The sequence below is a fragment of the Oryctolagus cuniculus genome, chromosome 7 (assembly GCF_964237555.1).
Source record: "Oryctolagus cuniculus chromosome 7, mOryCun1.1, whole genome shotgun sequence".
Lineage (NCBI taxonomy): Eukaryota > Metazoa > Chordata > Mammalia > Lagomorpha > Leporidae > Oryctolagus > Oryctolagus cuniculus.
In genome coordinates this window covers 36,374,753-36,398,936 of record NC_091438.1, presented here as the reverse complement: position 1 = coordinate 36,398,936, position 24,184 = coordinate 36,374,753, and the positions used below count along the sequence as shown (strand labels likewise).

Genomic DNA, 24,184 nt, shown 5'->3' with positions numbered 1-24,184 from the left:
GAGCCTCTCTAGACTTGAGTTTCTACCACCATCAAATAAGATGAAAGTCATCTCAGAAATGTGCATGGTTATGCATGAAGGGGCCTGCTCTTGAGGGAACAGATTTTATATGAGTGGGAAGGCTTTGCAGGATTGTGGTGGAGGGATCCCATCAGCACACTTTAGGCTGAGTGCTAGAAAGGAGGATGCGAGTGGGTCTTGTCTTAGCTGAGAGCCTCCACCAGAGACACCTGCTAATGACATGGGATTTCCCTCTTCCCCTCCTTTGGGGGATATAATGATTGTACTCACTTGCAAGGCCCTTTGCCTTTTGAGACGCTTCTTGCATGGTCTCTTGACCTCTCCTGTGGAGTGGCTGTCGCCCTCCTGTCATGTTCTCCAGCCTCAGGAGGGTATGGCTGTCTACCCTGATTAAGAGTGACTGTACTTATTAGCGCATCCGTGCGTGAACTGTTGGTGATTAACAGGAGCCGCAGGACTCTCCCCATTATCTTCGTGGGCAGCTCCTTGAAATCATGCTGCCTGCAATAACAGCTCAATTGGTTTAGGTTTGGAGAAGTCATTTCCTCCTGCAATGCTGTCAAGTTCAAGGGTGCTTTAGAGTTTGTACCAAATCTTGAATGATGGTGATAGTCACACGCTAAAGTATAAGTCACATGTCTGGTCAAGCTTGAGAGATGAAAGGGAAGCAGATCCTAAAACTAAGGAAAGAAACTGTTTTTATACCTAAATGTTCAGGTGGTTTTGAGTTTCAGAACTCATCTAGCCCAAGTCTCTGTTTATGGGTGCAGGAATCACTACCTGGAAATTAACTTCCTCTGGTTACCCAGCTGCTTACTGACCACTGAGATTGTAACTCAGCTTCTCCATGTTGCTGTGTTTCATCAGCCAGCAGAGTATAAGAAAATACCCAGCAGTCTATTGGAAATGTTAGGATGTGCTGTGTGCTGTCAGTATTGAAAGCCACAGCAACTCACCTTACACTGAGGAATATTCTGGCTGTCCAAGGCTTATGCCTTGATCAAATTATATGATCAGAGCCATTCAGTAACCTACTGGACAAAACCTAACCCATCTACCATTTGAGAGCCCTGGTAATTTGGGGCTTTCTATGAATATAAGGCTAAATATGTATTCTTAAATTCCATATATTGTAATCATTTCATATATGTATAAGCTACATCTTCTATTAATGTTTTTTTTTTAATTAAAGAAATATGACATTCAGTTCTATTTCTGTTGAGATTCTGAAGTGGTTAAGGTCAAGACAAGGACACTGTATTTCAGAGTTGTGACATATGAAAAGATTATAAACCTGTGACTTGTTCTATAGCCGACTGCAGGGACTTTTGTTCCCTGGAGTGGAGGAGAAGCACTTGGCAGACAGATCTCGAGGGCCCAGAAAATGTGGGATTGTGGAAGGTGGGGAATAAACTTACAGAGAACCTTGCTTGTCAGAAGTGAGCTTCCACTTGTCAGCCCTTTTTTCTCAACTTAGTGTTGTTGTCATCATCCTCATCTTCATCTTCATCTTCATATGCACTTTGCATTTTATGCTTAGCATTTTATGCTTATACTTTCTCCTTATCTCATGATTCCTTTAATCATTTCTATAAGTTGTGAATTAGAGCTTTTTGCAGAACAATGAAATTCATCACAGTGCCCAAGATAATTTGCTACATTAGCTGCAGAATAAGACTAATAATGACAGTTCTTTAGATGTGTATAGCACTTAACTGCTTCCAAAGTTCATAGGACCAACCAGCAACCAGATTACTTGGACTGAGTATAAAAAATACTATTCTGAATGACTGTAATTTTGCTTTGGACTAGTGAAGTACAGGAATGAGCCATCTGCTTCACCTCTGCTCAAAGCTACCATTGAGGCTTTGGTCTGCTTTTGAGTAGACAGCCGACTCTCACCGGGAGTGATTTTGTCATGATCTCAGCAGCAGTTTACCAAATATTGACACCTGCTAGGGGTACAGTTGCTACCTATATTAGGCGTGCTGAACAGAATAGCTCTCCATAGCATATTGACCTCTCTGCTGGGTGGAGGGATGTCCTGGGGCTGGGCAGATGAGTTTATGTCAATATGAATAGGTAGATGGTTTCAAAACACATGGCTGTATGTGGTGAGGGTGAGTGGTGTAATGTTCCCAGACGGCTTCCTTTCCAGCCCTGTTTTCACAAAATGGCCTGTAATTGGCACTCCCCTGAGCCTCAGTGCTCTCCATCTGCAGCTGAGAGCACTCCGAGGTTAGCTATTCCTTTCCAGCTTTAAAAACATCAAAGCAACTGTATCCAGCCTAATCTTGACAACCAAGAGCCCACTCATGCTTTGGCTGTTAATAGAAAATGGCTTTTGGACAGGAAGATTTGATCCATGTGGCAGAGCACTTTCAGAGGCTTATGTGAAACTAAACTGGATTTGCGCAGAAATCATGCAGTATAATGATGCTTTAGAAAAAAAAGAAAGCCCAGTAAATTCCTGAGAATGGCCAGATCTCAAAGCTGCAAAAGGCTGCTTTACTGATGTTCCACTTGTTCACTTGGCTTTGTACCTAGTGGCTTTCGGTCTTGACACCTCCACTTTGGTTTCCAAAGGCTGTGAGATGGGAGCAACTGCTTCGAAGTGACGTAGGAGACCCAAAGAACAAGAATTCATATGAGCCTCTGGAAAGGGTCCTTTTTCAAGCTTCTCTTTACTGGAGTGTTTCTCTCCCTCTCCTTCTCCTTCTCCCTTCTCCCTTCTCCCTTCTCCCTTCTCCCTTCTCCCTTCTCCTCCCTTCTCCCTTCTCCTCCCTTCTCCCTTCTCCTCCCTTCTCCCTTCTCCCTTCTCCCTTCTCCCTTCTCCCTTCTCCCTTCTCCCTTCTCCCTTCTCCCTTCTCCCTTCTCCCTTCTCCCTTCTCCCTTCTCCCTTCTCCCTTCTCCCTTCTCCCTTCTCCCTTCTCCCTTCTCCCTTCTCCCTTCTCCCTTCTCCCTTCTCCCTTCTCCCTTCTCCCTTCTCCCTTCTCCCTTCTCCCTTCTCCCTTCTCCCTTCTCCCTTCTCCCTTCTCCCTTCTCCCTTCTCCCTTCTCCCTTCTCCCTTCTCCCTTCTCCCTCTCTCTCGGGCTCAGGCATGGCTGATTAACTGTTAAGCCCCAGCACGTGTGATTGCTGTGTTCCAGCAGGCAGGCAAAATCAGTTGCCTCCCCTAGAGGACTCCAGGTGGTGTCACGGAGCCAGTAGGCCTAGCAGGCAGGAACCAACAGGGTTGTGCAGAGTAGATGGTGGGAGGGACAAGTACAGAATGCCCCTACTAGCTACCTTTAAGTCGTTGCTTCCCTAACAAGGTCTTCATATACAGCATCATCTGAAAGCAAGGAGGACAAGAAAGGTCAAAGGGCACCTGAACTCATGCAGTCATCTATGAGTTGGGTTAGGAGCCACCCAGCACTTTCTAACTCCTAGAGTGACAAATGGGAAGGACAGGAGGTGGTTGTTGCTTTCATGTCTGTGGTCATTCTATAAAGCAGATGGGGTAGCTTGATTATGTATCCAAGAGCAGAGGACTTTTCATAAAATATGCTACTGTGTATGGAAATACAGCCTTCACATTAAAGAAGAGTAGAGGATAAATCAAAATGAAACCAGTTAGTCCTGAATATGCAGATTTTAGAACTCTTGGTTGACAGTTTCCTCCTACACAGAAGCCAGCATAGTAGCTCAGATTCCTTCAGCCCAGGAGTTTTCCTCTGATGCTGTGGGATGGGAGATGGGTGGCGTTAGCTTTTAGATGCTGGCATATGTGCATAAGACGTGGTTCTCTTAGAATTTTGTGTTCCTATATTGATAAAATAACTTCAACCTTTCCTGAACTACTTTTATTTTCTGTCTGGTCTTTCAGTACAATGAATTCCACATCCAGAATAAAATAGTTCTTGAACATGTACTTTATGACAAGCACTGTGGGAGGTGCCATCATGCAAGTTACCCATATATTTATGGGAGATACAATAGAGACATCACTTATTTGCTTCTTCAGTGATGTTACAGAAATACTACATAGAACAGTTGTGAAAAAAGGAGGATGGTCAGGCAGTGAGGGAGGCTGAGGAGGCAGGATGCCATTTCCAACGTGGGGAAAGCAGGAATACGAAACCCATAATCTGCACTTTCTGCTTTTTCAGAGCACCCTGCTAGAGATCAGGGTCAGTTGCTGATCCTAATAAGTGCACTAATAAGTGTGAAAATAAAACAATATAAACATTAAGCATTAAAACCCACCCATTTCCTTGCAACCATTTTGGGCTAATAAATAGTTGATTGAACCTCTAGGCCCATTTATCTTGATGAAGGTAATGGAAGAGGGGCTTGAATCCTAATCTAGGTTTTTCTGCTCGATTCTGAGTGCATCCCACCACCCATCATTTTCATGGAGATTCATGAAAAGTCATTTCCCACCAACTCTAAATTTGAGTGTTTCTCATTTAAATCTTAGTGTTTCCTTACAAAGGCAAATTTAGTTATCTGTATAATCCCATAAGTCATGGATTCCTGTTTGAGGATGTTTAATTTGTAATATAATCTTAAAAATTAGGTAAGGGCTGTGTCAGTGACTTGAAGAGATAGTGGGAGTTGTAACATGTCCTTAGGAAAACCTGAGGGTTTTAGCAGCAAACATAGTAGTGAATTTGGAATTTTCTAAGGAAATGTATTATAAAAATGGGGAGACTGGGTCTGTATTCTGGGAATGTTATACACTAGAAGAGACTAAGTCAACCTTTGCAGGTATTTATCCAGTGGGAGATATCTGGATTAATTTGTGTAAGACAAGAAAGCAATGAAGTTAAACATTCGATCTCTACATATTATTTAGACTGTTTTATTTCCAGAACCTAAAACATTTGCAAAATCCCTCCAGAGTTGGAGAAAAGTTCTATATAACGAACACTGGCCATCCAGGCAGATGATACAAAGCCGTGTTGAAGGTTGGGGAAACTACCAAGGAGTTCTGCTGCAAGAGGTTGACCCTAGGCACTCTGTCTATTCCATGAAGGGAATGGTGGACAGAAGATCTGGGGGAGCCCATGGGAATAACTCCTTTGGGTGAGCGACAACTTTTTTTTTTCACCTGAGAGTTGAGTTTCCTGGCTCAGTCTCCAAAACCAGGGCACAGCTTGATAGCCAAAGGCAACGCCGAATGCTGTGTTGTCTCAACGTGGGTTTGTTAGGCACTCTGTCCTCTAAATCATACCCCTTTGTTTTTCAAGTCCCAGTTTAATTTCATTTAGTTAGTTTATTCCCCACATACCTGTAACAGCTAGGATTGTGCCGGGCTGAAGCCAGAGCCAGGAACTCAATCTGGGTCTCCCATGTGGGTGACAGGGACCCAATTACTTGAGCCATCACCTGCTATCTCCCTGGGTATGCATTAGCAAGAAGCTGGCTTTGGCAGTGGAGTAAGGCCTCGGACCTAGATGTTCTGATATGGGATGTGGGCATTTCAAGCATGTGTTAACTGCTACGCCAAATGCCCACCCATAAATCACACATTTTGTATGTTTTGGGAATGGGAATGGGAATGGTGGTGGCTTGTTGCTTAGGATCAATATCTACTGCATCTCAACTTCCTATGCAGTCTGGTCATCTCTTAGTTGCTGAAAACTTTGTGGTGTGAGAAGGGGGTTTAAGCCTGCCCTCTGAACAGAGGAGGAAGCTCAGGGTGAAGACGGGGAACAGAGGTTCTGACCCACCATGGGGGTTGGGGGTCCCATGGAAGTTACCCATGTCCTCCCGTGTCACTTCGGGTTTTCATCACTTAGACATGTCACGATGCTCCTGGGCGAGAGGTTGGGGATGGGTGGGGGTTAGGAACTGCTGTCTCTGGAGGTGGCACAATGGACTAAGAGAATTCAATGTCACAGCGTAAGAAGGTCTCACTGCTAGGACGTGGTTTGAGCTCAGAAATATTAGCAGGGGTAGAGGAGGGCTGGGATCCAAAATAGACATGTGGATGTGTGTGGTTAGCCAAGACACCTTTTCCTATTAGCTTGGATTCTCTGGCATGAAATAAAAAAGAAGGCATGTAGAAAGTGATGACTTGAGGAAAGAGCAAGGGGACTGATTTCGGGAGTTACACCCAGCAGAGGATGGATTGCAGCAGCAGTTCCTGTGTGGGCTCTGAGGTCCCTAAGGCTTCATGAAGATAGTAATGAGGAGTGCCAGCTGATCATCCAACTTGAGGAAATGCATAAGTGAGGCTCATTTTATTACCTTCAACAAGGCCATGTAGGCTCATCGAAACCCTGGACATCAGCTACTGTAATGCCAGCTTTCTTAAACTGATGAGAAGCTATGCATGACGCTTCGTGTCTTTTTGGGGGTGGAGGTTGTTGAATGTGGTCACAGTGGACCTGAAGTCATCTGACACCAGATTACTGTTAGACTCAGGTACAGAGTGAGAGTCACAAATTAAATTAACCATCGTCCATGGAGGCAGAATGTTTCCCGACCATGGGGATGAGAGAAGCAGTGTGCAAGCGTTCTCAGCCTGAGCTTTCAAAGTCTGCATGTCTCACTCATGTCTAGTCTGTGAAAGCCTGTGATCAACCTGTAGGCAGTGGTTCTCCTTTGAGGCCAGGCCCTGACAACCCTGCCTGGAGTCCTTTCTCCAGCCTGCTCGGGTGGCTGCATACTCTATCCAGAAACAGGCTCCTCTGTACTCTCCTCTCTGAGTCGAGTCCTGGAGTATGGAGAGCTTCGATCAAGCTCTCTTCTTGGGCTCTCGGAAAGAGAAGTTAAATAGCAAAACAAAAACAAGGGAAATAGTCACCGAACAGGCCCAAGTGGGCGGCATCTTAGAGTGAAACCAGGAAAGGCTCAGGTGAGACTTAGCGAGCAGCAGGTGATGACCGTTCCCCGGGGACTCGGATGCTGAGTGTTGCTTGATTCTGCTGGCTGGGCCCAGGCTTCCAAGCCCCCGATCACCACAGCCCTCGATCTGCAGGGGCTTCAAGGAAATCCGACAGTTGCAGCAGCAAAAAGCAAACAAACGAAACCACAAAGTGAGTCCCTCTTAGTTTGATGGACTCACTGAACACTCAGTAGTGGTTGGCCGAAGATTCGGAAGCACATCCCCTGCACTTGTTGCGCTCGGGAAGCAGGATCCGGGGCTGAGTGCAGAGTCTGTGTTTGCTCTCTGTCCTTTGAGTTCACTGCTTGTTTCAGAGCTGTGGTGACAGTTTCTGTTTCTGGAGTGTTTCAGGAAGGGACAGGGTCTCCGCCCTCTTCCTTGTGAGTATGCACACATCCGAACAACCTGAGGCTTTTCCGTCTCTCTACTCGGCTGGCTGTGTGGGTTTCTGGCCACGTGCCCCTTGCACATCCTCCTCGCCCACCCTGACGCTCCTGGTGCCCTGTGTGGATTCTCCGCAGCCTTCACCGGTCTCTTTCCTTTCTGCTTCCCAGAGCCAAGCCATGCGGATCGTCCGGACCGTGGGCCAGGCCTTTGAGGTCTGTCACAAGCTGAGCCTGCAGCACACACAGCAGAACGCAGACGGCCAGGAAGATGGGGAGAGCGAGAGGAACAGCAGCAGCTCAGGGGACCCAGGTAGGCTCTGTGGCCGCTGTGCTGTGGCTGCAGAGGCAGGGACGTGCCCCACCCCCCACCCCCGCTCCAGGCACTCCGTTCACTTAAAAAGTGATTTTTCTATTTCTTTCTAGATTCTAAATTCCTTAAGAGAGATGTGCTACATTTTTTTTAAACAAGAAATTATTTAAATTACTAAATGAGGAAGGATTTAAACTGATATTAGAGAAGGCTTTCTAAGGAAGAAGTGTTCATCTGATGCCAAAGACAATTTTAATAAAAGGTACCCCCATAAAACAAGTTAGAAAAAATATAAATTTATTTAATATAAAATGTTATTAATATAAAGTTATGTGAATATTTTAGTTTTTAAAAAATATCTAACTTCCATCGTTCTAAAAGCCTTTGATGCAGGCAACATTTTATTATCTCTAATTTCCAAGTCTTATTAGAAGGCAAGAAACACAGTTATGTCTTAGCATCTCTGTTGTTTAATAGTAAATGGTGGGCCGGCACCGTGGCTCAATAGGCTAATCCTCCGCCTGCGGCACCAGCACCCCGGGTTCTAGTCCCGGTCGGGGCGCCGGATTCTGTCTCAGTTGCCCCTCTTCCAGGTCAGCTCTCTGCAGTGGCCTGGGAGTGCAGTGGAGGATGGCCCAAGTGCTTGGGTCCTGCATCCCATGGGAGACCAGGAAAAGTACCTGGTTCTTGGCTTAGGATCAGCGTGGTGTGCCGACTGCAGCGCACCGGCCGCAGCAGCCATTGGAGGGTGAACCAACAGCAAAGGAAGACCTTTCTCTCTGTCTTTCTCTCTCACTGTCCACTCTGCCTGTCAAAAAAAAAAATAGTAAATGATGAAAAAATGAAATAGGAGAACAAAAAGAGATTCTCAGGAAAATAAACTGAAAAACCACTAAAAATATTGAGGCTTTAATTAAAAATTTCAAGGTCCAGTATCACATATAGATATCTGAGTTTCATTACTCCACCTGCAACTGGTCAGAAATCATGGTGGAAAAATCTATTAAAATAACAATAAAGAAATACAGTACTCCTGAACGATCCCAATAAAAATGTACAGATTTTATATGAAGAAAATCTTCAATGGAAAGGCACGCTGCTCTTGGATAGCAAGCCTAACATCATTAAAAACATTAATTCTTCCTGTGTTATCTATAAACTTACTAATACAGATTTTTAGTATAAAGGGAGAACCATGGTAAGTGATGGCATTCAAAACTTATGGGCTGTAGCTAAACCAGTGCTTTGGAAACTCCATTTTCAACTACTTGCATTACTCTATGATATAGCGTGAATGTCAAATGAGTTAGTATCCACCTCAAAAGTTAGAAAACAACAGAATAACTCAGTTGTAAATGGCAATATTGCAAAGTGACTGGGAGAACTACTCATGGTTTGCATTCTAGCTGCTCTAGTTATTGGCTGTGTGATTTGGGGAAAGGTCCATAACTTCTCTGTGCCTTAGTTATCCTGAAAGATAGAAATAATAGTGGTGTTTACCTCCTGGAATTATTGTCATAATCAGACGAGCCATTACATTTAAAATGCCAAGTCTAGTGCTTGGCACATAGTAACCACCAAATACATGTTAGCTGTTTTTATTTTGGGGTAAGAAAAAATGAAATCAAGAATAGAAAAAATTCTGGAAAAGATGAATGGTAACAGGAGATTGATGCCTTGCCTCCTTGACTGTTCTTTGACCATGTCCTATGTCCTTGTTGGAGAGCCATAGCCTAACTCTGAAAAGCTTTCAGACCCACAGTCACGCTGGCAGCTTATACACACCCAAACCAGGAAATTCTAACCAACAGAAAGGACATGGTCTCCTGTGAAGCCACCTATTCCCAGAGTGAAAGGGGTTTGGCCCCACCAGGGTGCACACAGGCAGAATGTGTGCACACTGTCCTTATCATGGGACTCCCGTCTGACAGCTTGAACTAATCTCCTCCACATACCTAATTAGAATGCCCACTCAGCCATGGCCAGAGAGGCTGAGATTGTCTGGTTTGGGCTTTTGGAAAGAACAGCCTGGGTAGCATCTTCTGTAGACAGCACCTAGGGTGTAGCTCTTACTTCCCACCTGTAATGGGCGCTACTGTCCCCCTTCTGCCTCCTGCCCTTGTGGTTGTCAGAGGGGTGGGATGAGTGAATTTGATACCAGGAGGATTCTCTCTGGGGGTTCACGGAGGGTTCCAGTGAGGATTGTTTTCTGTCCTTTTCTCTCTGCCTCATCGCCCCCACTTCTTGTCGCCTGAGCTCCTTCCTGCCCCAAATGTATCCCAGCCCTTGAGCATGCTGTTCCCTCTGCCTAAGGTCCTCGCTCTCCCCTCTGTACAGACATCCCCCTTGTCCTTCGGTCCCAGCGCTGTGGCCTCGGGCAGGCCTCCCTCCCTGCACCTGCTCTCCCCTCCTCTTGCCTCTACCCTTGCAGAGAATGTGAATGCCTTTTCCCCTCTGGGTTCTTATGTTCTCATTACTGTGGGCTGGTGTCCTTGACCTTTAATATTCCGCCCACTGTGTGCAGACATTTAGTTTCCTCTACCTTTAGTGGGAGGGGAGAGACTTCCTCGCCTAATAAACACTTGTTGAATGAGCCGGCAGTCAGTGAGTGTGGCCAAGGAGTGTGGGCTTTTAGTCATTGTCAACAAGCATTTCTTAAATGCTCACTCCATGCCAACATGAACACGGAAACTGAGTAGAAATTTCAACAGGGAAAGGCTTTTAAACAGCCCTCCTGATGAGGAATAATGGCCCTTGGGATGGGGAGTCGGTAGCAGTGAGCTGCTGAAGCACGTGGAGGAGTGAGACTGAAAGGCTGGACCCAGTATTAACGAGAAGGCAATGGTCAGAGTGGCTGCAGAGAGAGACCAGCATGGTTACGTGTTTTGGCTGTCCCTGATGGCTTTGAACCTGTGGCCTGCCAATTATGTTTGTATTTCATTTTCATTGTCGTTTTGGAGATAATCTTCTCAAATCACATTAATATGCCTGAGACCTCTTCCATATGCCACCTCCCTAAGAAGAATGGAATGGATGTTCCATGCGTAGCCTGGTAGAGTTGACTTCCAAGTGTAGGATGTCACCCAGCTCTCTGAGTTTGTCTCTTCCAGGAGGCCAAGCATGGTTTGGGTGGCCTCTCTGTGAGACTGGGAAGGAGCCAGGCTCCCCTCCCCACCCCCACCCCCAGCCCTGCCTGTGTGTAATGAGGATGGGGCCTGTGCAGTGACAGAAAAGGTGGTCGTTCTGTGAAAGGGGGTGGGAGTGTTTTATTAGCTCATGTGATTATGGAAGCTTGGTAAGTCCAACATTTTGCAGGCTGGGGACCCAGTGATAAGCTGGTTTGAGTGCAAAGACAGTCAGCTAGCAAAATGCCAGTTTTCTCCCGGGAGGCCACGTTTGCTTCTCTTCAGGTTCTCAAGTGGTTAGATGAGGCCTGCTCACAATTAGGGAGGGTAATCCGCTTGGTGCCAAGTCTCCAGACTAAAATGTTAATCTCATATTAAAGAAAAAAAAACTTCACAGCAACAGCTACAATAACATCTGGTCACATATGTGGGTGCTGTAGTCACATATGTAGGTGCCTAGCACAGTTGGCATGCGACACTGACCATCCCAGGCATGAAGAGGCAGTGTGGGTGATGGGAGAATGCAGAGCTGCAGACAGAGATGCAGCCCAGGGGCCTGGGTTCAGGTACCAGAACCGCTGCACTTGAACCCTAAGTCCGCCAACTTTGTCACTGCTGAGCAATCCCCAGCAGATGTGACATTCTCTCTGGGCCGTTGTTTTTGCTCAGTCGGGTATTTTGAGAGAGCGCGAGTGAATCCGCGTAATGTCTTGCATGTAATACGCTGTCCCTAAGTATTAGCTTCTTCGTTAGTTTCCAGCAAGTAGTATTAGTTGTAGTATTATTACTACTTATTAGTCTATTTAGCAAAGAAGTTTTATACTATTATAAGTAGTAAGCTGTATTAACCACTTAGCTAGAATAAGAGGAGGTGGACAAGCAGATGTCCTAAGTGCCCAGTTTAGTCGGACAGGTCCAAGGTAAATGAGTCACCGGGCGCCCTCTATCGGCAGAGTGTGGTGCTGCAGCCTTGAAGCTAAACCTGCTTTGTATACCGGCCTTGGGAATTAGCCTTTGGATTGCCTGGGTCCCACTTGCTTTCTTAATAGCTATATACTGCTAGGTGTGTGTTTCTTGCTTCGGTCAGTGCTTCCATCAGAATATTTTCTTGAGGAATTCCCTCTCTGACGGGGCACCTGGAGGGCCCAGAACTGAATTGTCGGTTGACAGGAGAGGAGGGGAGCAGGAATGTACAAGGTGAGCATTTTTGTACAAGGATCTCACTTCCCCGGGCTAGGGAGCTTTTCGCAGCAGGCGCTGTTTGTTTTCCAGTGGAGGCGCTGCGCTGCGAGCGATGGGACGGCAGCCTCTCTCTTGCGCGGGGAGAAGCTTGTTTACTCTGGAGGAACCGGAAAGTGCAGAGGCTTTGCTGCCTTTTGATGCCTTGTCAGCCTTCCCCTCCTGGGCTACAGAGGCGCTTTTAATGATGGGATTCACTTTCATTGTTGGTGCCTCCTCTGTCTGCCCCTCTCTGCGCCCGTCTTTCTTCTCCGCCCTTGTTCTTTCTATCGTCCTCTACCCTGGGGGAGAGTTCTCTTTTGTGTCTTTTGGCACCAGCTGCCCGTGGCCAGTGTCTGGGGCTCGGAGCCAGGTGGGGCCGCCGCTCCTGTTCCGCCTGCCTTGCTGCGCCCTCTGCTGCGGGCGCTGTCTCCTCCTGGAGAGGGTTTCCTGGGAGAGCTCCCGTTCCCCTGGAGGCAGCCCTGCTCCCATGGCTGCTGGAAGGGCGGGGAGGGGGGGCATTTGGAAGAATCAGACTTTTTTTTTTTTTTTTTTTTTTTTTTTTTTTTTGACAGGCAGAGTGGACAGTGAGAGAGAGAGACAGAGAGAAAGGTCTTCCTTTGCCGATTGGTTCACCCTCCAATGGCCGCCACAGCCGGCGCGCTGCAGCCGGCGCACTGCGCTGATCCGATGGCAGGAGCCAGGAGCCAGGTGCTTTTCCTGGTCTCCCATGGGGTGCAGGGCCCAAGCACCTGGGCCATCCTCCACTGCACTCCCTGGCCACAGCAGAGAGCTGGCCTGGAAGAGGGGCAACCGGGACAGAATCTGGCACCCCAACCGGGACTAGAACCCGGTGTGCCAGCGCCGCTAGGCGGAGGATTAGCCTAGTGAGCCGCGGCGCCGGCCAAGAATCAGACTTCTTCCGAAGCAAACCTACGTGTGTTTGTGTCTAGTAGCGAAAGCACCCAAAATCTCACCTCTTAAGAAAAATCCTGAATACACTGTTATTAACTGGAGCCCTTGTGGTGCCCATTGCATCTCTAGACTTACTCATCCTGTGTAGCTGAACTTTGTATACCTGACCCACATCACCCATCCTCCCTCAGCCACCCTTGGTCCTCTCTCTGCATTTGATTTCTTTTTAGATTCCACATGTAAGTTACAATAAAAGTAACCCTGAGTGATGGCTAGGTTAATTTGGTTGACCATGGTGGCCATTTCACTGTGTGCAACTACACCACACCATCACGTTGTACACCTTAAATATACAACGCATTCCACAAGACACCAAAATCAGATGTGTCCCATCTAGGCAGTGAGCGGCTGATTGAGCAGCACCCGACACGCACCTGCTCCGTGTGCTGGGTGTGGACATCTCACTCACACAGATGAGCAGGCACCTTGGACATCCTGTCATTCCTGCTCACCTCCACTCCTGCTGTGGCATCTCACGGGGCTACCCCTGCCGGTCATTTGCTTCTCCTTGTTGATCAGATCCTTCATTTCAGTTTCTCCTTTCATTTAACAAATGTTTGCCAACTCCCCCTGGGTGCCCGGGCTGTGATGCAGGCACTGGGGATGCTGCGGAATAAAACAGGTTTCCTGCTGGCGAGGAACTCACATTCAAGGTTGGGGTGGGAGATGCAGACAAATAGCAAATAAGCAAGACCCTTTTAGAGAGTGCACATGCAAAGAAGAAAATAAAAGCAGGGGTGTGAGGCTGGTGAGAGGTGGGACCGAGAGTGGAAGCAGGGAACCTCTCAGGAGGCAGCAGCCACCCAGAGTGAAGCCTTGAAGCCCCAACGCCTACCCCTCCAGCAATGGGACTCTGTTTTCATATCTGTTAGAGGGGATGGTAATAGTGGTGCACCCCTCTTAGAGTGGTTATGATGATACATGTGAAACCTTGGAGCTACATCTGAAACAGAGTAAGTCCCATTGAGGTTAAAGCTATATCTATAGCAGTTTTGAGGCAAAAAGTGGCCATTTCAAGCACTTTGAAACTGAGCTCATAGCACCTTGTTCTTTCGTCTCTACAAGTGCCTGGTGATGCCCCTGTTCTGTGTTAACAGCAGATCTCTCCACTGTAACCCCCTGGCAGCAAGGACAGCCAGCATCCACATCTTGGTGCATTAGCACATGTGTGATCCCTGCACTTGACCTGGGCTGCCACCTTTCTGCTTGTCCCAGATTCCATCTCAGTGGACAGTAGCCTTCTCCTGTCTGAGACTAACACTTTTACCTGCCTTTACAATCCACCCCCATCTCATCTCCAGAACCACAATGCATCTGCTACCATGCAGACTCACCTGCCCACTGCAGATAAATCAGGTCAAGTCTTTTCCATCTAAAAGACAACAAAATCATCTCTTCCTTGTCCCTGTCTCTTCCTGTAGCCTGTGGCCCTGTCTCCCCTTTCCTGCACATCTAAACTTCTTGGAAGACTTGTCTGTACTCATTGTCTACTTCCTTATTTTCTCTCCACTTTGGCCATTAACTCTTCAGCCTCCAATGGTCAGGCATCTACTGCCCTGCCAGCTCTTCCTTGAACTACCAGTCAAGGTCACCAAACGGCCCAGCCTTTCTGTGGCTGGGAGTGCAGCACTCACCTTCCGCAGCTTCAGGAGTACTGCCCCCCCCAACCCCCGCTGGCTGCCCAGTGTAATTGCTCCTGGACTTGGTCCCTGGTGTTCTTTTCCTACTTCCCATGGTTTCAACTAAAGTTTATCTCCTGGCCAGACCTTTTTCCTGAACGCTTCATTCATGTGCTGTGTTAGTCTGTTTGGGCTACCGTGACAAAACACAATAGACCAGGGGACTTAAATAACAGACATTCAGTTCTCACAACTCTGGAGGCTGACAAGTCCAGGGTCAAGGTGCTGGCCAGTTTGGTTCCTGGTGAGGACTCTCTTCCTGGCATGCAGACAGCTACTTCTTTGGAGGGAGAGGGAGAGGGAGGAGGAGGGAGGGGGAGGGAGGGGGAGGGAGGGAGAGAGATCTCATTTCTTTTCCAATAAGGCGATTAATCCACCATGACCTAAGAATCTCCAATAGGCCCCATCTCCAAATACCATTGTTTTATGGGGGTTAGGGCTTTAATAAATTGGGCAGAGGAAGGGGGGCAGATCACAAACATTCAATTAATAACAGGCACCCAGAAACCTAGTGATATCTCCACTCAGCTGTCACACAGACTCAGACAGTGTCAATAGCTTTAAAGTGAGCACATCCTCTTGGCCACAAGTCTGCCTCTCCAAAATTTTCCCTATAGGATGCCAGCACTCTTGTCCACCTGAGTCAGGAATTTTAGGGTGAGTCATGCCCATTTCCCTGCACACCACCCTCTACATACCCTACACATGATTGCCAGCAAACCCTGTGATGTCTGACCCCTGAAGACCTTGCAAGCCCATCCTTTGTCCTCTGTGTCACTGCCACCCCCTTAGCTTAAGCCCCCATATTTCTCACCCTGAGTGTTGCTCTGTCTTATCCCCTCTAGACGGATCCTCCACACTGTCTCTAGGGAGAAATTGTAAGAAAGGAAACTCTTTGGGTGTTACCTGCTTTCACTCCTCCATGATAAAGTCTCTCCTCTTCTTGGTCAGGTCCCCCAGGAGCCACATGGGGTGTACCCAGTGTGCCAGACATTTCCACGCCTCTCTGTCATTGCACCTGCCTTGGCATCTGCTTAGGACACCTTCCCCGGCCCTCCCCAGCTGCCTACCTGCTGCCTCCCCTGCTTGGCTGATGCCCCTTCTTCAGGTGTGGTCTTCTCCTTTGCACAGGTGTCTTTGACCTCTGCCCGTTGGAGTGTCCTTCTGTTGCCCCACACCTTGGCTGGCTCCCTCATGGGTGACACCTAGGATCTAGGCTGCAGCTGTGGCTCCTGTCTGTGTGCCCATCAGGCCGGAGATGCCCTGAGAACATGGATTCTGCACAGTGTCTAATAGATATCTGTAACAGACAAGGTGCTTAATAAGTGCTTATTGAATGAAGGTGACTTCTCATTGCTGCTGACTGCATCAGGTAGAATTAGTTTGACCAAGCACCTTACCTCTGTTTCAGTTTGGAAGCTGTGGTGCCCCACATTATCAGCTTTCTTGATTTCCCGGTTTTTTTATGCCATGCCATTTCTTGCCCCTTGGACTTCTCAGCGATAGAACAGTTGTAGCTATCAGGTTTCCTCCCTCATCTGATGAGACCCGAGGAAGGCCGTTTGCTGCAGGTCTCTCCTCTAGGGCTCCTCTCATCTGATAGGCTGACCAGCACACAGAGTGGGGTGGTGAGGACCCTCCATCCAGCTTGTCGTTCTGTCCGCCCCACCTGTAGCTCTTGCTCTTCCAGTCTGTACATGTACGCTATGTTAAGTCTGAGACAGGACTCCAGATGTGATCCTCTGGGCACCACGGGGGCTCAGGGAAGCAGTCCTGTAGTTCGCAGTGAGTTCCTGCAGCTTGCAGCAGGGAGCCGCGCCAGAACAAACAGAATGGCTGAGCAGCGTGTCCTTTCAAGACTGCCGCAGAAGCAGGGCTAGAGCAGAGAAGTCTTCCCATCACACCCAGGCTCCTGGCAGGGGCGTGTCCAACCCTCTGTGCCCAAGGCCCTTTAGTCCTCATCATTTGGATCTCCAGGAATGGGGGCATGGGAGGGCAGCCCTGCCTGCAGCCTGCTCCCTGTCATGTGAACACATATAGGAAACCTTCGCTCTGCCATGTCCCTAGGAAACAGGTAAATGAGGCACAGTCCTGGCCCCCAAGACAAGAAGGGGAAATAGGTGGCCAGGTGTGTTCAGCACCAGGTGCTGAGTGCCTGGGGATGTAGAAGCATGGAGTGCTGCAGAAGCCCAGCACCTGCTGGCGGCTGATGGAACGCCCTCCTGCTCAGAGAGATGGCATCTCCCTCACCCTGTTGTACCTGGACAGGCAGGGAGAACCAGGTACTTAGTGCCCAGCACCATGCTCGGGTTATCTATCCATCTGCTGTGTCTCAGGCTAAACCTTTAGTCATCAAGGAGCCAACTGGATGTGGGAGAGTGGTGGGAGACAGGCTGCTTCCTCCACTCTCTGCCTGCTGGTTCACAAAGCAGTGGGAGAATTGCCCCCATCAGGGCACCACCGGGGCCATTCTTTCTGTTAAGCACCTTTGCACCCCTCCACAGGGCTGTCTCCCCGGTGCCTGGAGCAGCCAGCAGGAAAACCAAGAACACTGCCTGAGTCCTGCCAGGACCCTGCCTGTATTTGATCCCCTCCCTCTCCCTGGCACCATCTGCCCTCCCCAGCATCCCATCTCTAAACACCAGGCCCACTTCCCCAGATGACTTGTGTGGGTTAGCATAGGAAGACTTCTTAGAACAGTTTTTCTTCTGACTGCCTGGCTTGGCTGCAGGATTGGGGTCTCAGCTCCTCTCCTTTCTTGCTTGCATTAGCCTGCTCCGTTTTACAAGTGGTGCTTTGGTCTTAGAAAACCTTTAAGAAATCTTTAAGGCAACAGTGATGAATACAATCCCAAAGATAGAACAAGAAAATATTTCCTGTGAAATGCCTGGGAATTGTCAAATATTTTTAGAGTCTAAGAAATAGAGAAGAATAAGGACCAAAGTAAAATACGAAATAATAGGCTTTTCATACAGGTATGTGGTACATGTGATTTTACTGTCCCCTGCAGGCCTCTTCCTGGGCCCGGTAGAAGGAGCCAGGCCAGGCTTTGAGGCTGAGAGACTTATGTGTGTTAGGATAGGGGTCAGTGCTCCCTGGCCTGATTCCTCTGTCTTGGAACTCCATCTCTGGCTCCCTGAGCCCCTCGTCTTGTAGCTGAAGGAGCTGGGGCTCAAGGAGATGCCTGGTTTGCTCCTTACCCAGCAGCTTCTTGGGGGCCTGGCTGGGGGTAGGTCTCCACATCTCTGCACTCTGCATGCTTTCTCTTGCCTGATTCCATTCCCCCTCCTCCATTGACAGACACATGCCAACTGGGCAGAGCTGTCACACCAGGTTTGAGGAAGCGCTCCTTGGTTTCTGGACCTTAAAGAGACCCTGAGAGTCTCTTACTGGGTCAAGAACATGATTTAATGCCCTTTGGGAAAAAGGTGACAATGGCAGGAAACTGGTGGCTCTCCTGGGCTTGGCATAACTGTGGGTTTGTTTTAGGCAAAGAGGGTGTGGCTTTGGTGTCACCATTCCCTTCCTTGCTCGTCTCTCATCCCTGCAGGCCGCCAGCTCACTGGAGCTGAGAGGACCTCCACAGCCACCGCGGAGGAGACCGACATAGATGCCGTGGAGGTCCCACTCCCAGGGAGCGATATCCTGGAATTCAGCCGAGGTGTGACCGACCTAGATGCTGTAGGACAGGACGGCGGCTCCCACGCAGATTCCAAGGTAAGCAGGAGGGGGCCAGTAGTGTGATCTGCACAGGTGTGTCCCTGCTGCCACCTGGAGCAGCCCCTGATGCAGCGGCCCCAGCCCCAACCCATCAGAGTCACCTGTTGCCTCAGCTTTGGAACGAGGCACTCCATGAGCCAAGTGGCAGGGCTGGGGCAGGTTTCGCTGCCTTTCAGGAAAGCCTGACTTCTGGACTTGGCCCCCGTGCACTGCTCTTGGACATTGCTGCATAGCAGGGTGCTCCTGAGTCCTGCCAGGACCCTGCCTGAATTTGATCCCCTCCCTCTCCCTGGCACCATCTGCCCTCCCCAGCATCCCATCTCTGCACAGTATTTGTGCAAGACTCATCCTGCCATACCCACCCCCAGAGATGATCTCTGTGCTTAGCAAGCGAGCCAAGTCAGTGCCAAGTCACCAGGCCCAGGAGCTCAACCTGTTCCCTGCAGCTCATGTTCGTGTGTCTTTGGTACTCATGCAGTACTGAGCCCTTGGTCCGCTGGATGTTAGGAGCACACTCATCTCCACCAGCCTCACGTCTGACAACTGCAGTGACCGAGGTCCCAAGGAGTTCCTGATGTGATTTAGGTTTTAAAAAAAAAAAAAACAACAACAACAACAAAACACTAAGAAATTGAGACCAAATTCCAATCAGAAGGCAAAGCTAAATTTTAAATAAAACCCAGAAGAAAAATAACCGCCAGTGGCCCCATCCTTAGATTCCCAGCCCATTCATTGACCTTGTCCCAGATGCCCCTCCTCCTTGGTGTGCATCTGATTATCTCAGGTGCAGGGCAACAGGCCCATTTGTTCACCAGAAGGGAGACAGTATAGTCCCAGACTCTCTGGCCCACGTTTCCACTGCTGTCCACGTTGTCCTCTCCAAGTGGTGACAGCCCTGCAGCGCTAGCTGCCTTCTTCTTGCTGATCTGAAAATGGACCAGCCACAGAACTCCCAGAGACAGAACGTCTTCCCCTGCCTTCGAATTCTGTGGATCCCAAATGCTGTCTTAGTAAGCGTCCCACAGGAAAAGGACAGGCAGGCGTGGGACAGGCTGTGCTCTCATCCACCACAGGCTCCCTCTCCAGATCACTGTGTGTTTTTGTGTCTTAGCTTCTTTCTTTCACTGGGAGCCAAGGCAACAGTGGGCTGGAATTAGCTCACCTCACCTGGCCTCTTCCTCCAGGGCCTGGCTCAAGGAGAAACATCACCAACCCTGGAGGAGGGAACCTTAAGGACACAGCAACATAAAGGATTGAAGCTGCTTCCTTCTCATTCTCATCGCAGAGGGGTGCACAGCTGTGTTTTATAGAAACAGAATCTAAGTCTAGATCCTCAAGTAACTCAACAGTGGGATATAATTGGAAGTGGTGGGCAAGAGATGGGACAGTCTCTGCTGCTTTGTTTCCCACCCACTGCAGCCATAGAGATGTCCAAATGAGATTTCTCACCACGTGGCCCCAGCCTGGGCGGTCACACGGCTTCCTCCCTGGAGCCCCATTCACGTTTGCGTGGAAGATGCAGCGTAGGTTGTGGGTGGGCCATTTCACTCCAACTCTGCGTGCCCCACATCCACAACAAAGAGAATGAGGCCTCTAGAGGCGACTGCTACCCCATGTCATGCCCTGTCTTCTCCTCCAGGCTTCCTCCCAGCCCCAGGAGCCCGCCCTGACCGCCTCGCCCCGGATGCTGCTCCCCTCGACCTCCTCGAAGCCCCCGGGCCTGGGCACAGGGACGCCGCTGTCCACCCACCACCAGATGCAGCTTCTCCAGCAGCTCCTCCAGCAGCAACAGCAGCAGACGCAAGTGGCTGTGGCCCAGGTTCTCCTCAGCCTCCTCCCTACTTCGCAGGCTCCACTCTCATGGGCTTGACGCGCCTTCCCTGGCGAGGGGCTCAGGGCAGGTTTAACACCTAGGGAGCCGTAAGGAATCGCTCATGCTGTGGGGTCATTGCTTGTTGGGGAGTGGGGGAGGGGGAGGGGAGAGATGGGGGATGCCGTTGAAATGGAAAGACAACATTTTGGTTTCCCATGTATCCCTCGCTCTGAGCTGGGCTTGGCTGGCTTGGCTGGATATTGTTGGATCATGACCTGAACTTAGCAAGGAAAAACGCACACAATCCCACCCTTCCTTTCCTGCCTTCTTCTCCTGGTGTTTGGGGTGGGAGGGAGATTCCTTTGGAGCCAGGACAGGTGTGATTTGGGGTGCCAGTCTTAAAACATCTTTAAGCATGAATTTGCGCCAAATGCCCTTGTCGAGCCACTGCCCTGGCATCTCAGCATCCTTGTCCATAACAGGTTTCCAAGTCTCCATTAGGGATGTACTCATTCCAAGCAGTATTTTATATAATATTGACCTTGGAATTCATTATCCTGAGATTTAGCTTAGAGGAATGTAGGTATGTTGTTTGAGCCAAAATGAGAGGAATTGGCCTAGATCTCAGGTTTGAGGTGGTGTTTGTATGCCCAAGGCTTGTGGACCACTGTCACTTTGTAGGGGAGAGGGGAGTGGACGTTCCTCACCACTCTAAGCAGGCATTCCTCCTGCTTGCATTGTGTGCAGGGCATGCTAGTCTACATCTTCTTGGAACTTTTGGATCTGAGCTTTTTCTCTTATCATGAGCATTCAGGGGATGCTGAAGACACGTCTGTTCATATGATCTTGAGTCCAAGTCAGACAGGGTCAGGGTCTGAGTGAGTGAATGAAGGCAATGAGATGCACAGGGTTTGGAGAGTTTGGCCAGAGATCCTGGAAAGGCAGCTGTGTGCATCTGCTCACCCAGACGGACTGCTTGGGTTTCCCTTGTTCTGGAGTGGCAGGGAGCAGACTTCTCTGGGTACCATCTACTGATCTGCATTGTCTCCCGTGTCTCCTCTGGGCTTTGGGTGCAGTGAATCACCAGACAGGGCCATGGTTTCCACTGAGTGTACCTGGAGGAAGCACTGAGCAGCCTCACAGGGTCTGCCCTGACTAGGTCTGGAAAGATCTTCTCGTAACACAGTTTCCACAGACCTGGTCCTGAGATGATTCTCACAGCCAGGTTTGGGGAGAGTAGGATCAGTGGGGCACTGTTCCCGAGTTACTGGAACCATTTCAGAAATTCTAACCACGAGACAAAAGGCAGTGTGGTGGTGCTAAGCGGATTTGCCGGTGTTTCCAAAGGAGCCACAGACAGGACAGATGTCATTAATGGCCTCTTACATTTGGAGAAGAAAATCATCCCTCTTTGTCAAATGAAAGAATTCATCTCCTGTGGTTAATGACGGTGTGGCAGACCAGGAATCCCCTCCTCCCTGGCGTGATGGCTGACAGGAGCACAAAGCCCTGGCACTCCACACAGGGTCCTCATATGAGAGACATCTCATTCCTGAAAGTTTCCCACTGCATACAAATCCATTCTCCTACTATAATACTTTCTCTCTTTCAGCATATCAATTGCCAAGTAATTATTATTTATCTGGGAGTAGGCTTGATGCATATTCATGATACTGTATTGTCAGAGAGGCATTTGAATTTGAAGTCTGTGCTAAGGACTAAAGAGAAACTATTTGCAAATGTTTCATCTACACAACAAGAGTGTTGTGGCATTGAAGGAAGCACTCAGTCTCCAAAGCAACAAGACCTGTCCCTTGTCACAGAGTCCATCACGGTCAGGATGAAAGCTGTGCAGTAGCTTTCTGGTTCGGAGTGAAGCATCTGTCTCAACATGATGTCTCTGCCCTGTCCAGTGTTAACTGCCCCAGTGCTGCAAGGCACTGACTCTGCAGCAAGGGGAAGAATGTGATGTTTGCGAACCATTTCTTGAGTCACTCCCTGTCCCGGCCACTTCCAAGTCATTTGGAGTTTGCTGAATAGTGCTGAGCCTGACTCAGCGGAAGCACGGCTGGAAGAGAGGCCGCTGCGGTGCCTCCCTGTGGTGGGATCACTCTGAGTGGAGTAAGAGCTTCAAGGGTCATCAGTTAGGACCTTGGGGTCATCTGATAGCTCCTTGAACATATTTTTCTACCCCTCTCTGTCATCCTCTTTAGTCAGTCTCTGCCCACCTTCCTTCTCTTTGCAACTTGCTTTTTTGCTGCCCAGGAATGCAGCCAGAGGCATTGTTGTTCTTAGTTTACTTTGGGCTCCCTGATCTTGCAGAAGGGTTCAGTCCTAAAAGCAGCCTTCAGTTGGAGGTTTCTCTGTGTTATCATCCCCGGTTCCTCCACTCTCTTCATAACATTTGATACAAGGGCTTTCTACTGGTGTCTGTATCCTTGGATAAGAGCAGTCGTGTAAGATGCACTGATGGACTGGTCTGCTTGGTGTCTTTGGAACATCTGAGATAGACCAAATAGAGCAGGCTTGGTTTCTCTGCACAGGTAGGGCTGACCTCAGCTTCTAGCACGAGGTCAGCTTTAACTTGTTCTGTCATATGCCATTGCTACCAAACTGCGAGATTCCTGTCTTTCTGCATTAAAATACCAGCAATCTCCAGAATTCTAATGAGTAAAACTGTGATCTCAAGCATGTCAGGTGGGAACACGTTTGCCTTTTCTCGGTGAGCATCCAAGTCCTCTTATATTGCTCCTGGATAAAAATCTCAACATGAAGACATATCTTCTTGCTGACAGGCATCCTCTTGGAGTCACTTGTTGCGTTATTTATGTCATTCCTCCCTCATTTCCTCTCACAAGCTCATCTGGTTCTCCTGTTGCCACTGGGACCAGGCTTTGTCTCCTTCACTGTGTTCTGAACTGGTCCAGATCCTCACAGGTTCTTCCAGCCTCACCCCAGATGAGTCTAGAAAGGGCCTGCCCTGTCCTTCCAAGTACCTGGAAGGTGACGTTCCCCCAGTTCTTAAGTACCTCCAGGGTAGACCGCAGTGTGTAAATAATGGATACCCAAGTCCCTCTGCCCACTCTCCTGACCCAGCATGAGGCTTGCCTGGCTACACTAGCTTCCTGCTTTTAGATGGACCCAAGACTCAAGGATGTGAACAAGGGTGTAGCCAAACCTTACATCCAAGCAGGGATGTATCTGGCACCTGCATGGCCAAGGCCTGTGTAGCTCCAGAATTGATCTGGGCACTGTGACTGACTGGCAACAGCTGAGTAGGCCAGATCCCTTCACAGTTTGCCAATTGCTGGCCTCGTTGGTGGGGAAAATGTTAGTGCAGCCCAGGATTGCTATTTAAAGTCTTCTCCCTACCTGCTGTCACATCCACTTGTTCAGGAGCAAGTAATTGGTTATTTATGCTTCGCAATCGTGTGTGCTATAGTTAGAGGAACGGCACTAAAAACGCTCTGCATTCCCACCCCAGGCCTTGAGTTTGGCATCCGTTCTCATGGCTCCTCCCTGTGCCCAGCACCCTGGCCTGCACTGCCCAAGGCCCTGCCACATGCATGCTGAGACAGCGCCACCTGCCTCTGCTTGTGTGTCCCGTGTGTGGTGGGGGGCAAATTGCTCTGGTTCTCTCCACTGCCATTTCCATGTGCCTGCTGCTCCCTAACTTCAGCCTGGCCCTGCCCCTACTTCTGATGGAGGAGCTGGAGTCCAGGCAAGTAGGCTGGAGAGCCCGTGGGTCAATGGTCTGGTATCGCTGGGTGGGCTGAAGGTGGGTGTTGGTGTGTTGGGAAGCGGCATAGTGCTGGAGACGGTGTTGACCTTATGCTGTGGTGCTGTGGTCAGGACACAGAGCCAGGCATCTGAGTGCTAGCACTCTAACCATGGCCCTTGTGCCACGACAATGACTTAGTCTATGACCATAACAGTTATTACCAAAGATAGCACAGCTCTGGACAAAAGAAACTAACGTCTTCCTTTCCAGAAATTAATATATGCTTCCTTTATAAAAAGTGTTTAATTCTTTGAAAGGAAAGTATGCTACACACAAACA

The 24,184-nt window shown here is 49.0% G+C and overlaps 1 protein-coding gene across 5 annotated transcripts in view; it reads left to right on the top strand.

The window, feature by feature from the left end:
• Positions 1-24,184, top strand: part of C7H1orf226 (chromosome 7 C1orf226 homolog) — a 343,498-nt gene that overhangs the window by 297,010 nt on the left and 22,304 nt on the right. For 4 of the 5 annotated variants that reach the window (XM_008264164.4, XM_051857177.2, XM_051857180.2 and 1 more), the window contains exons 6-8: positions 7,453-7,594; positions 18,142-18,308; positions 19,951-20,130. In XM_008264164.4, the coding sequence (XP_008262386.2) occupies positions 7,453-7,594; positions 18,142-18,308; positions 19,951-20,130 (489 nt within the window). Of the gene's footprint in view, positions 1-7,452; positions 7,595-18,141; positions 18,309-19,950; positions 20,131-20,279; positions 23,846-24,184 lie in introns of those variants that run through there. The other variant, XM_051857182.2, reaches the window with a different exon arrangement.